The 14,858-nt window shown below is 35.7% G+C and overlaps 2 protein-coding genes across 3 annotated transcripts in view; one reads left to right on the forward strand and one right to left on the reverse strand.

Annotated features, from left to right (window-relative positions):
- The window catches only part of LOC110460289 (39S ribosomal protein L4, mitochondrial-like), a 12,900-nt gene extending 11,517 nt beyond the window's left edge, over window positions 1-1,383 (forward strand). The window contains exons 8-9 of the mRNA XM_021513118.1: window positions 593-666; window positions 1,157-1,383. Of these exons, the coding sequence (XP_021368793.1) occupies window positions 593-666; window positions 1,157-1,305 (223 nt within the window). The 3' untranslated portion in view covers window positions 1,306-1,383. The remainder of the gene's footprint in view (window positions 1-592; window positions 667-1,156) is intronic.
- Window positions 1,384-2,012: 629 nt separating this feature from the next.
- On the reverse strand, window positions 2,013-12,421 carry LOC110460272 (hydrolethalus syndrome protein 1 homolog). 2 transcript variants are annotated; one of them, XM_021513099.1, is made up of 10 exons: window positions 12,326-12,421; window positions 10,812-10,962; window positions 9,522-9,620; window positions 8,764-8,837; window positions 8,111-8,316; window positions 5,742-5,791; window positions 5,523-5,611; window positions 4,459-4,501; window positions 3,707-3,888; window positions 2,013-3,383 (listed from the first exon to the last, which is right to left on the reverse strand). In XM_021513099.1, exons 1-10 carry the CDS (start codon window positions 12,416-12,418, stop codon window positions 3,249-3,251), a joined length of 1,122 nt encoding a protein of 373 aa, XP_021368774.1. In that variant the 5' UTR covers window positions 12,419-12,421; the 3' UTR covers window positions 2,013-3,248. The 2 variants fall into 2 exon arrangements, with proteins under 2 accessions (XP_021368774.1, XP_021368781.1); XM_021513106.1 differs by having other exon boundaries at window positions 12,331-12,398.
- Window positions 12,422-14,858: the final 2,437 nt, after the last annotated feature.

The raw sequence follows: 14,858 nt of genomic DNA on the forward strand, positions 1-14,858 counted from the left end.
TTTTTTTACATACTGTCGATAACTACCTCCGATCCTCAAATTGCGGCAGTTATCGACAACCCTATTTCCGACCTTAACAATACCCCGGATGTAGATATTACGCTGACAAACGTTGCAGACGCTTCATGAGTGAAGTTGGATTACACCATTATGTGACAAATATTTCAGAAAAAAATGTTATCAAAATTCGAAGTGCCAAACATATCTTATCGGGGCCCGTAAGGGAGGTTTAAAAACAGGATCGATTCTTCTCTTTGGAAAATAAAAGTTCAGAAAATTTGTTTAACCGGTGTTGTCTGAATGGAACGGTTCCGAGGGATTCCGAAAAAGGTAAGTGTATCTATCAAAAACACCGAGTGTCTGAAAAACGGTTCGTAATCAATCCAAAACGAGATGAATAGAACCGGGGGTCGATAATACCCCCCTGTCGATAACACCCTCCGTTGCTTTACCAGGGGATATATATATATAGGCTTGCTAGGTTTCCCTCTTAAATTTCCAGGGCAATCAATGGAAATAGAATGTATGTAGTAAGGTATTTCAACTAACACAAAATTCCCCTCATTACAGACATGTATATCACATTTTTCAGCAATGATATTATGCCTGAAAACATCTCCCTTGCTGTAGATAAGACACCACAGTTCAACCTAATGCCAGTGTATGGTAAGTCACTTGATATTCAGTTTATATAATTCCAATGACCTAAGTTGTAGGCACATTCAATTATAACTCCACTGACCTGTTTAGACTATAATACAGTTATAATTCCGTTGATAATTCACTTTATAATAGCTACAATGCCAGTATATCTCATTTTCAAACTCATTGTGTAAATCGCTTTTGAATGAAATTGATGGTTCTATTCCTAATTTCTCAAATATTCATCAAAACAAAGTTGTTTACTAGTTTAGGGCAAAAATGTAAGAACTTGATGTTATTTTTACAATGTCATCTTTAACACAGAGTTGCAAATCTGTTGGCATTTTCTTGTTTGGAAAGTAACATTGTAACTAATGAAGATGTTAGATGAGCCACCACCGGGTACTTTCTCAATGTCAGTGTTAGGACTGCAGAATTCTAGTGGAAAGTTGTTTCAGAGTAAGAAATATTGACAATAGTGTATTACATTTTTGGTACTCTTGTTCCATTTCAGGCCTGAATGTGTACAGTATGCTGAAACACGAGACCCTTGTTTTAACTTTGGCAGCTGTTGAAAAAATTGAAAAGAAACTTTTATATCAAATGCACAAGACTGCACGATCAAAGAAATACAGTTACGCCACTCGGTATCAAGAGTGGTGACCATTTGTGGACCTGCTGTGTGATTGTGGATTGTAGTGAATGGATCGAGCATTAAAAAAACATTTACATCGATGGCGATCCTGTGTTGGTCTGTTATTGATCGAAGTGTATGTACTGTATTGTATGTCGATGTAGGCGCCATCACTGACGATTGGCGAACTGTGTTTCTTCATATGTAAAAGGACAAGTAAACAGTAACAAAGATTTGTTAATGGACTGAGGGGAACCATTTAAAACTCAATGACCTCGTCTAAACTCGACTTCAATCACATTGGCATTTCATGTCTAAACTTGAAACAGTGATGATAATCAACACCTATAAAATGGAAAAATGGACTTCAACAAAACCTTATATGTATGATTGGTACATCCTCCTGATATTCCTAGTTTGTTTCACATGTTTTTTACCCAGAGGTACTGCCCTTTTTGTTCTTGACCAATTCAAGCCCTTTCCCCGACAAATTTTCCAAATGTGACCAATTGCAATGTAACTTTCTGAGACAGACAAAAGGGGTAAATTTGACATGAAATATGGACAACATAAAAATTTTGGGATTCAATATGGCTGATATTAGCTGAGACAAAACAGTTGCAACTTTAGTTCAATTACCTGGACATTGTCGAAACTTAAGCTTTCTGATGTTTTGTTTCCCCGACACCAATCTAGTTTATACTCATGGTTCTGATAGAAGCAGATAACAAGAACAATTTTATAAATGTATTTTATTTTTTCTTCATAGACTTATGTATTTTTTCTGTTGCTTAATTTAAAAAATAAATTACATGTTATATTCACAACTAAAACAGCACAAGAGTGACATGGACTATTTTCTATGGTATATACACCTTGTAACATGATTTGTCTACTGAAACACATTTGTTTTACAATATAAATCTATACACACATGACCAGACGTTATTACTAGAATGCTCTCACACTGGGCAGAGATCACCAACACAAATCGTCTCTGACGGGTGAACTCTGTATCTAATTGACCCATCAAATTAACATAGCATTTTGGGTTCATTATTTTTACTAACAAAGTTGCCCCAAATTTAAAACTGCAATAGGTTTCATCATTCCAAGCCCATGGTTTATACAATGTATTAAGGACGATTTCACAATGTTAAATAACCTTATGGTCACAGGGTATATGATATCATGCAATACCTTTCAGTGTCACACTTGAATTGTGATGTCGGGTCTTAAATAAAGTTACTTCCTAGGAATCAGAGAGGTCAAATCTTGCTACTTGTAAACAGAAAAAACATGTTTTTCTCCTATATTTACAAATTTGCTGAAGCTTTTAGAGTTTCCTTTAGAAAAAACTCAAAAGACTGGATTTAAATCCTCACTTGTTGGAAACTGTCTACATGCATGTATACAACACTTCTAAACACTATCATGATGGGATGAGTCAACATCAAGTGACTGGAGAAGTATACACAGAGAAAGACGGTTTAAATGGTCACAAGTAAACGGTTTTAGATATTAACCAATCTGTACAACTACCAACAGAGTCTATACATTACATATCCGGATGCAATAAACGCCTTGTGCATGTATTTCAGTAAAAGTCATGATTGGTAAAACAATTTAAGATTCTAATAGGTGTACCATCAGTGGCTCAGCCTCCAACAAACCTAATGAGTACATCCATGTCTCGGCCTCCAGCAATCCTACAGAACAAATTCAGGGCGTAGCCTCCTAACATGCCACTGAGAACATCCATTGCTCAACCTAAATAGCCACTGAGTAGACTATGGATGGCCCATATCTAACAACTGTGACATACCATGTCATGGAACAGGCATTAGAACTTGTACAGCAGATGTTATCACGAGATGGAACACTTGTCAGTCTGTTAATTGATAAGGTAGGTATCTATACCAGTACAATCACAGGATGAGCAGTTACCACATACACACAAGTTGAAATGTCGTCAGTATTCATGGTAGAATCCATGAGGTGGCATCTGCCCTTGAGCAATGTCCATACGTATCTGCCACCTCAGGTCTCGCCTCTTCTTGTCTGTAGGTACCACATACTTGTTAGGCACAAACACCTTTTGGGCTTTCTGAAAGATTTAAATCACAGTTCATAAACATTTACAACTTTGTAATTTTTATTAAACATACGTTTTAACCTTAAAAATGTACCAAATAGTTTTTCTGATAGAAAACAGATTTTACATTGATATCAGTTTCTTTGACTATATAGAAACAAGGACATAGAAGAATTGATGAATTTTATATATACAGTATTTAGTACATCTTGCATAAAAACAAAGCTCTGAAACGAACTACATGAACGACATCACAGTGCTATCGATCATAGAACGTGTAGCACTGCTGTATTATATATTGTCTTACACTTCCTATGGACATGGCTTCTACTTACTTTCTCTAACACCTGGTCTTGGGATAGCATGTGTTCTCGGATGTTCCAGCGCAGATTTTTGTGAACCTTTTCACCAGGAGCCTTCTGGTGGGACCATTTTTGTTGGAACTGCTGATACCGTGCCACCGGATCTGACTTGCGAAGATTCTTGGTGTGGGGATGTTTAGCTGACCTCAGGATAACTGCCAAAATAAAAGGGTAATAAGCCGAAAGTCAGGCAGACATTTTTCAATACTTTTCCCTGACAATCCTGACAACATATTAAAAGCTGTCTTGCCAACTACATTGTGACAACACTATTAAAATAAGTTTGTATACAGTTACCACTTGAACATAAAGGACATATTAATTATGTTAATCAAATTACACAATATAACATAAGACAATACAAGACTACCATGTACATCGGTGTGATAAAATATACCATCATATGCTATACAGCATCCTTGAAGACTCATAATATAATGATGAACTGTTGTAACATATGGTATGAAAATATTTTAAGAACTACATGCATTTGTGCTATACTTCTCAGTAGAGGTGAATCATTTCTTGGAAGTGGATTATACTTCACTATGACCAGTAAAAGATTGACAATGTAGATTCCTTTGATACCTTCAAAGGAGTTGCATATGGATTGCCTCTTCAAACCGTTGACAGTCAGGGAACACATACCGGTATATAAATACTGGTGTACTGAGCTGCTTTGCTAGCTATCCTGTTTTGATCTTGATTTAACAATGGTACCTTACCTGAGGCAGGTCGCTGGTCGTCAGCTGACAATCTGTATGGAGGCTGCAAATGTGATTTTACAGATGTCAGAATGAATTACAAGTACACGTGTCAGCCAGTACGAAATAACATTCATGTGATGTGCGGAACATAATTTGTCCATACATTTAGCACAACCTGATATTCTGAAAATTTGAATTTAAAGACTGATTATGAAAACAGAATTAATACCTATTTTTCTTCTTTTTTTTAAAAACTTATGCACACTTTTAGATGATATCACAATTTTTGGGTATAGATATGTTGTTGTTGTTTTTTTGAAAAATTGGAAGTCATGGTTTTCATTTAATACCACACCAATATTGAAATTATAATAAAGGCAAATGAGATATAGTATTTATTAAATTTCATTAAAAAAGGCTATAAAGTAAAATAATTTTTCAATAAGTACTTTGGACTTGTTTTTGAAGAAAATCAAGACATTAATTGTTTGTGCTACATTTCATATTTTTTGGCTGAAAGAAAAATGTATTGACATTTTTATTTATTTACTATACTATTATCAGTTTGATTTATTTTTATTTACCAAACAATTACCATTGGGGTATGTAAATCCAGAAAATATTCACAGCATCTGGTTTGGGTTTTACAGTATACCCTGATCATGATGTTGTACAAAACATTGTTATGAAACATAGACGGCACATTAGAAAGCCTAAATATTTTGTTTTACTTTGTTACTTGGATCTCGAGTGTCTTGTTACGTCTGACTGATCACCTAGCTTGTGTTGGTGATTGGCTACAGGTATGGTTTAATGAGTCCCTAACTATCGGCTTCGTGGTCCTACACACAGTTTTAAACTAGGTCAGACAGTGTGATCAGACACTGTCCATGATAAATTTTAAGAAGCATGGAGCTTCACCAAAGCATTAGATTGCAGTACAAAGAATGTGAGATCATCAACACACAGAAAACATGGCCTGATATTGTGAGAGTTAACAGGTATGCTTTGGAATATATACTGGGGTTCACAATGACACCAGAACCTTGTCAGTATATGAACTACATTTATCCTTCACTCACCACTTCTCTGGAGGACTGAGGTCGTCGAGATGTGTGGTCGTCATCGATTCCAAGGTCTCGCAGTCTCTCATCAAGGTCAAGTATGCTTCCTGAAATATCCCACATAAATTTACTATCTGTATTGCAAAACAACTATAAGTTGTTGTTATCCCTGAATATACAGGAAAAACTACTGGCTGATATGTTTTAATTATTGTATAACAAAAACATTGGACTCACCTATATCGCTCATCGACTCATCAATCACTTTAGATCCATCATCTTTTTTCCTACAAAAAAATAAGAACATACAAGTACAGCTAAACAACAAAGATTATCACCATAGATGTATTGTAAACTCTTCCATCAACCTCACAGTTGTGTCCCCTGGCAATATTTCATCAAGATCCAACTCCGCTATAGAAAATTATGCTAATGTATAAACTAACATACAACGTTCCCTAGATTTCTGTTTAAAAGTGTTTTACTGTACACCTATCTGTAAAACAGTGGCAATGGTCAACTAAACAAGAGGCCCAGGGGCCTTAATAGCTCACCTGGTATTTTATTTTTCAATTTAAAACCTGCTGAGTACCATTCAGGTTTATCAAAGGAGTACAAGTAACAAAGTTGCATCTTCCATTTATAAATATTCAATTCCCTTTGCCCAAAGATTCTCTAAAACAAGTTTGGTTAGGTTAAAATCCCTTCAACGGTACAGAAGGAGAAGGATCTTTAATGTTTTCCTCTATTTCCCCTAATGGGCCCCACTAATCTGCCCCAAAGAAGGGGAATCCACACACCTCAGTTTAAACAAAATTGATTCTTTTCTCCCTAAGCATGCTTCAGACTGCATTTGGTTTAAATCCCTTCACTTGTATAGTAGGAGAAAAAAAATCCTCTATTTCCCCTATTGGGCCCCGCTCCTATGCCGCCAGAAGGCCCACACCCTCCGTTTATACAAACTTGAGTCTCCTTTGTCCAAAGATGCTCTAGGACAAATTTGGTCAAAATCCTTCAATTGGTTGAGGAGAAGATTTTTAAAGATTTACCTATTTTCCCCTATTTGGCCCCGTCCCTCTGCCCCCAGGGGGACCATACCCTCCGTTCATACAAAACTGAGAACCCTTTGGCCAATGATGCTCCAGACCAAATTTGGTCAAAATCCCTTCATCGGTACAAAAGGAGAAGGATATTTGATGTTTTCCTCTATTTCCCCTAATGGGCCCCACCCATCTGCCCTTAGAAGGAGGCCCACACACCTCAGTTTATACAAAATTGATTCTTTTGTCCCTAATCATGCTTCAGACTGCATTTGGTTAAAATCCCTTCACTTGTATAGCAGGAGAAAAAAAATCCTCTATTTCCCCTATTGGGCCCCGCCCCTCCGCCCCCAGAGGGGCCACACCCTCCGTTTATACAAACTTGAGTCTTCTTTGTCCAAAGATGCTCTAGGACAAATTTGGTCAAAATCCTTCAATTGGTTGAGAAGAAGAACATTTTTAAAGATTTACCTTTTTTCCCCTTATTTAGCCCCGCCCCTCTGCCCCGAGGGGGGGCTATACCGTCCGTTTATACAAAACTGAGAACCCTTTGGCCAATGATGCTCCTGACCAAGCTTCAGACTGCATTTGGTTTAAATCCCTTCACTTGTATAGTAGGAGAGAAAAAATCCTCTACTTCCCCTATTTGGCCCCGCCCCTCTGCCCCCAAAGAGGCCACACCCTCCGTTTATACAAACTTGAGTCTCCTTTGTCCAAAGATGCTCTAGGACAAATTTGGTCAAAATCCTTCTATTGGTTGAGAAGAAGAAGATTTTTAAAGATTTACCTATTTTCCCCCTATTTGGCCCCGCCCCTCTGCCCCCAGGGGGGTTATACCCTCCGTTTATACAAAACTGAGAACCCTTTGGCCAATGATGCTCCTGACCAAATTTGGTCAAAATCCTCTGAGCCATTCAGGACAAGTAGCATTTTAAAGGAAAAAGTTGACGGACGCTGCACCATGGGATAAGCTAAAAATCATGATACCTTTTATCTTCCATATAGATTTATCTCCCCTTCGACCACATGTACATGACCAAGAATTGGAACAAAAGCCTTGGTCATTGAACTGTTACTTCAGGGCCCATTTAAACAGCTAACATGTGACAATTTTTCAATACGGTGATAGCCAGTCATGTTTTGCTCTTTGATTCTTCAGGGTTTTTTCACTTTGATTTTTCAGGTTATTTCACTCTAATTTTTCAGGTTATTTCACTTTAAACAAGACTTTTTCTTTCCATACAGCAACTTTACGGAGAATGCCAGGGTTCGGGAACCCTAGATTCACCCCATTTACAACAAATAGTCTTGCACAGGTGGCCTCTTTCTCATCTGTCACTCGTTTCACTTACATTTCATTCAAGGGGTGACAAATTGACCTTCATGAATTAGACCTAAGGCAAAGTAAACATGACCTTCTTTGTAGTTTACTAAATCTGTCTCAAGATCAACTCAATCCATCTATGAACTTAACCATAGCAAAATTCAATAAATAAATCAACGATTGATTGATAAGGGGAAAAGTAAGGTTGTAAGAGCTGCAGTGTATTGATTTCATGTCCTTACCTTAGCACTTTACGCTTGACCATCCTACGTTCAGTATCCGTATCAGACACATCATCTCTGTACTGGAGGTGGGAGGTGTCTGGTGTTGAGTCGTACATGGAGAAATTCCCACCAATCTGTTTTGGGGCTGGACCAAGAGGTTTTCTCAGAATGGGGTCTGTTCCAATATCATACCGGTTCTCCTTACCTCCTTGGTGATTCGGTATCTATGTATGGAAACCATCAACACTGTTGAAATCCAGTTAATACATCACATTTCATAATACTGTAAATCTTCATAAATATTCCTATTCATCACCTCTCTGACTGGAATGATTTCCGAATCTAATCAGATAGTCATCTATCAAAGTTTTACCTGTCAATAATATATAAAGTTCTTTTAGTATATTGTTCATAGTTCTTGACATTTTTGGACCGCATGAAATCGAAGATCTTTCAATACGGTTTGAATATAGAACCTATATTTGGGAAATAGTTCATACACATCCAACACTCTGACATACATAATGTATAAAGGCTATACCCTGAACAGAAGTATTAAATTGATAGAACTTTGAGTTCATGTCCTGGAACATGTCAGCTTATAATTATTTGCAGCAATATCTACAACACTTGTTATTACAATGTGTCACAAGGTTGTTCACATTACTCACCCTCCAGGAATCTTGTGTAGTAGATCTTTGTCGTGATTCTTCTAAAGGACTCCTATTATAACTGTGTGGGAAACCTGCTCAAAACACAGATATTTCACTATCATTCACATATTAAGACAACTAAGTAAAATTTAGATTTTAAATGCTGACAATTAACAAAATGCATGCAAATAAATTTGAAAGGCAAATATGAAAACAAAAAGCCTTAACAAATTGGAATTTATAGTCTAAAACCAATCAGTTTTACTTGCTTGTTGTTTACCTTCCAATCCTTCTAAGTCCTGGTTTCAACTTAATTACCCTTACAATAGTGTTACAAAGTGATTACCTTTATCTGCAATAATAACAATGGCAAAAAGAAATAATTCTTTGATACAAACTTCTTTTTTACATTTCATATTAGATAAAACAAGATAAACTCATTGATTATTAATCCAGAACAGCACTGACCAATTCAGATCTTTTGGGGGCCATTCCCATTGAAAGTAGTTTTACATTTTCCCAAAATCTCTTAAAATTTCTCAATTCTTTAAAAATTTCATCATGTATTCAAATAACATAGAACATCAAATACCCAAAACGAAACACTCTTTCATAAATATGGATGTTTTAGTCATTTAGATGATACTTTATATAAACAAATTTCTGTATAATTCCAAAAATCCTTGTTTAGTTTTGTGTGACACAATTTTCCTAATTCCAACCACAGGCTTCAATCTCAACATAGAGACACAATGCTGTGTGATTGTTTGACTTACCGTTGGTTGAAACTGATGTGTCTGGAGGAGGATGTGATGAGAGGCTGTTGTTGTGTGAACTCTCTTTGCTGTACTCATGTTTAATTAGCACTTTAAGATCTACAACATGTAGTCAGAAATACTATTTTGTGAATTAAAACTTATGACGTTGAATGCTTAATTAAATTCTTATGTGAAGTTCTGTTTTACTGCATCAAGTATACATTTCTTCATAAGGTGAATGAGGTAGAAATTTACGGGACATTTTTCTTGATCAACCTTACTAGTACTCCAACCTATGCCATGTGTGAAAGTGATCATTTACAGACTTTGAGCCCAAGAATTCTATTGATTGTTCAAACTTATTATAGTCATTAATATATGGTTCAGATAATGGCCTGAAACACAGTGACACTATTCAGAAGGAGAATGTTTTCAGACTTAAGTATTTAATGCCCAAATGTAAATTGCCCCCGTATTTGCCCAGTCCCCATATATGAGCTTTATTTATTCTTTACACAGCATTTGATTCCTATAGTAATCATTGAAGGATCAAGGAAGATTCATAGGAAATTTGGTTCTGTATGTAATGTATATGATTATCTATAGGGTGGGGATCCCAATCCTGTCCCTGTCATGGTCCTGGACAGAGTTTTACTAAAGGTCGTAATTCCACACGTAGACGTTAGATGTAGGCGTAACTTACGTCAAAAATCTGTTTAACTAAGGTCGTAACTTTTAGTTACGTGTAAAGTTACGTGCGAGTCGTCGTCTTCCTCTGAACACACGTAAGTTCCCACGTAAGGCTATGTCTAACCCTACGTTTACATTCGGAGTTACAACCTACATGCACATAACTAAAATCGTAACTTGACTAACGCCTACGTTTGCGTCTGGACTAACGACCTTTAGTAAAACTCAGTCCTGAGATTTAGTCCCTAGGGGCATGGACCTGACAGTATGATTGTGATCCACTGACTACGTTTGCGTCTGGACTGACGACGTTTAGTAAAACTCAGTCCTGAGATTTAGTCCCTAGGGGCATGGACCTGACAGTATGATTGTGTTTATTTCTTCATAACCAGCAAGCACATGAAAACAGTCACTATAGGGTTATAGGGAGTGATCCTCAACCATTTCTAAGTTATTTAAATCTCGACCCCTTGTATATCCTCTTGGTTTGTACATTTTTTTTAACACATCATTACCTGAGGATACTTTTACCATCCATAGCTTAATACTTGTAACATAGTTCAATAGAACTGGATGAAAGCAATATGGTCAATATGAACCAGGTGAACAAATATGTACCTTTCTTAAATTCCTTCAATCTGCTATCTGGCACATTGTGGTATCCTAGTTTTGATAATTCATATCTGATCTCATCATCAGTGAAATCAGCTTCTTCCTCCAAATTCATCTTGTAATATCGTCTGACTTTCCTTCCAAAGCCTGTTGCAGTCTGCAAAGTATAGTATTATGCATAATTTTAAAAAAGACATTTATATTGATGTGTAAGTTTTATGTTATTTAATTCAGTGTACTGTACATCCACACAACAATTGCTAATTTGTAAAAACTTTTTCGTAATTTTCACACTTCATGCATGTCTCTGAAAAAAGTTTAAGTGGTACAGGAATTTGTTAACCAATATGGAGGGGAAAAAAGAGGAAGTCTGCGGTTTGGAAGTTTCCTCAGATCATCAGTTGTTTAATTGTCACAATTAATGGAGTTTATTCAACAATTATTTACAGTTATCTACAGCCCTTATATAAACCTACCAACCAAAAATAAAGTTACAATCTATTAACAGCATTTTTTTTTTATATTTGAATGTTTAAAATTGGGAACTGTTCAGGTCTTTCAGTCATATATATACATACTGTTCAAGTAAACAAACTTGTTCCCAGAAAAGTGTCTGTTTCACATTTAGTGAAACTATATATAATAATGATAATCTTAATTTAACATTGTGTATATAGTCAACAACAAACAAGCTCTGTAGAGCTTGAGTTGTCTAAAACTCACACTTGATTGCACACAGTAGTAATGATTGTGAGCGTTAGCTACCCAGGTATTATGGCTACCGATAGAGGAACCCTCAGTGTAAGGAAGGTGTGGAGGAAAAAGCTACTCTTGTGTTTGATGCAGACAGATCTAGAGTTCTTCATCTTAAATTAAAGAATTCTTAAGTTAAGCACTCGACAAAACCTCAAATCGCGATTTCTGTGTCCACATCACAAAAGAAGGAGCGATAGATTTTATAAGTCTTCTCTGTGCTTTCTTATGTTGGCTTTGATACCATCGTTTCATTTATAAGTTATCATAACTGAAAGGAACCACCAAGAAAGAGTTGTTGCAATTTTGTTGTTGTTTTGAACGTCAATGATGGGTTAAACATAAGCCATGATGCAAGGTAGCACATCTTTGATATGTGTTTGAACCGAGCTCTTCGACATAAAAAATAATGAAAATAAAAAGGAGAAAGGACATGGTATTGTATGCATATGTATTGAAAGGGAAATAAATTATCCTAGGGCTTTAATAAAGACAACATATCTATAACATTATTCAACAAAGAGAAATGCATACTCATAACTGAAATACACTTGTACATCATATTTTAAATACGAGGCTACATTAAAGCAGTATTACTCAATGCAAGTATGAAGTATTAGACAAGTTCAAACACGATCTGGGTTTTTTTCACCGAGATGGTTCATGTGAATTAAAGCAAACCACGCATATGAATATCCCAATAAAATGTGTTCTAATCCAACTGCATTGACTGCATCTAAAAAATAGTCATCAATATTTAGAAATACCCAACGATAGGAATATGTGAGCTTCCTTCCAGTCAGTTTCAAATGTTGTCCGCCATTCTTGTAAACAGATTTTGTATGTGTGGTAAGCGACATCAATTCAGGTTTTATGCGTCATATAATTTATGAACAATAAAAGTAAAAACTTCATAATACATAATGTTGAAAATGCTTTGAACGATTCGGAGGTTGTAAGGTTTAAAACAATTACAATTTGTTTGCAATGATTTAAGAATTTTAAAGGGAAATAACTCTGTCATAAAATAGCTAAAAATAGGTCTCACACCACTATCAAATCACGAGGAACATCAGTGAGTAATCAAAGATCCAAGAGAACGTGTAACTGTAATGCCGATGTCAAATTTGTCTGAAGTATAGAAAAACAAAAGATTCTTTTCATAGGTCCGGTAATGTCGATAGCTAAATCAGTTTACGAGAATCGTTGCTGACGATATGTTAACAATTTAGACTAGTTATAAGCTTAAATTAGATATCTAACCGATTATAACCGTAAACGTTGTAACAAGTGTCAGTCATCGACTCTTATCAAAAGGCGAAACTTACGGGAAGTAAAGACTGGGTAATTATATACACTCTAAAAGATTCGTATATGTATATATATATACAAGCTTCTATAGAAGGTCTTTGATTCTACCGTTAGACTGCCATTATTTGGTTTACAATTAACATCGATCTAACTGTCAATAATGATGACATTATTTTAAACGAAGACATTTTTTCATCAAAAAAAACTAAACAATTATGAAGCCTTAATGTGATAAGTGATGAAGCGTGCTCGTTGGCTTGCATGCTCAGCTGCCGTATCCGGTTAAAGCGGCCTCACTGCTGTAACGGCCCTAGTAAAAACGACCCACCCTATATACTGTATAGTACTGCAAGTACTACACGTACATAACTTGATATTATGTTGATAAAGTTACATGCGCTTTCAAGAAATAAAGAGATGTACATGTACAGATAAAACTATTATAAGTGTGTTTTCATTGATAGTTGACCCTCCTCAGTCTCAAATACCTTTGCAATGGCAGTGTTTTCTACTTCAGTATTTAATTAAATTTGAGAGAAAAGTGTTTTTTGTTTTTGTTTTTTTATTCAATAGCATTTAAAAAACCCAGGTATGATAAAAACTAACTATAACTTAGATATGGGATGATATACATCAATGTTCATATATATACGTCCCGTTGTACTTTACAACCGTATACAATTTATTTAAATTTATGTAAAAAAATAACTACACGTACATGTCATACACGTGTTTACATTACCTTTAACTTTATCTGTTACAGCACGGACTTAGATAATCTAATTCCGTGGTTACAGGTTGCTCACTTCATTTATAATCCAATCAAATTTTATAACACGATTTAATAAGTAGGGCCATTTTCACTAGTGCCGTTTTACAGTGATGACGTTTTGACCTAGATTCCTCAGCTGCTATGCTGCATTTTAATTATTTTTACTCATTCTGTCAGGACCTCTGAGATTCATATCGCACAACCAGTTCGCCACAAACAAAAAAAAAAAAACCATCACGCCCGTACTATTTCGGCCCCAAAAAGCTACAATGCCTCAAAATTGTCTGTTACTTATATTTCTGTATGCATATATAGATCTACTTCTTTTTCGGCATAATAAATTTTTCATTTTTCATGAACGTGTTCTGCCAAGTTACATTTTCTACTTTTCAAACTAACTTTATCAGTCATTTTCGTTCTTCATCGTGGAAAATTTGAAATAGCTGACATTCATGCTGATATCTCAATATTTTTAGGGTAAGAACAGTATTTTTGCTTCTCATCTGATATGAAGCCCGGGCCTAAATGCTTATTATTATGAAGGGCAGAAACTCCATTGGCACACCATTCGGCATATCTTTTACTTTTCACAAATTGACAGACGATCTGTTTCATCAACATGCAAACTGATAACTCATCGAAACAGTTCATATTTTAAAAAAAACACAAAAAAAACCCAACAACATTACATGAACAATATGTAAAAAAAATGCCAATAAGGTCCTTGGATAACGTGTTCCTCAACATTAATATTATATTGCAATTATTACCGCCACTTTCACTAGAGCAGATATCGTTCAATATAACAGTTAGGTTCGTAGCGGTTGGGTCGATAAAGAATTTTCGGTCGATACAGATTTAGGGTCGAAACGGATTTTGGGGCAAAAAATCATTTTGGTACGATATGGTTGTCATACTTGGGGCGAAATGAACCGAAAATTGGGGCGATATGATATAAAGTTGGGTCGAAATGGTCTGGAGCGAAACGTCTGTATTTTCATAAAGTCAGAGACGTATACATATTTTCGTCTCTGATAAAGAGTATATATTCATAAATGTGTTTAAATGTACACTGTAATTTTTCATTGCATTTGCACATTGGTTTGTATCGTAATTTTTGAGGTTATACTTGCTAGGTGTACAATAAAGCCAACTGTCTCTCTATGTTAGCCTTGCTTTATTCCATAAACAATTTTGCATTTAATTTATATGTACTG

This window comes from Mizuhopecten yessoensis, unplaced genomic scaffold (assembly GCF_002113885.1).
Source record: "Mizuhopecten yessoensis strain PY_sf001 unplaced genomic scaffold, ASM211388v2 scaffold1359, whole genome shotgun sequence".
NCBI classification, from domain to species: Eukaryota; Metazoa; Mollusca; class Bivalvia; order Pectinida; family Pectinidae; genus Mizuhopecten; species Mizuhopecten yessoensis.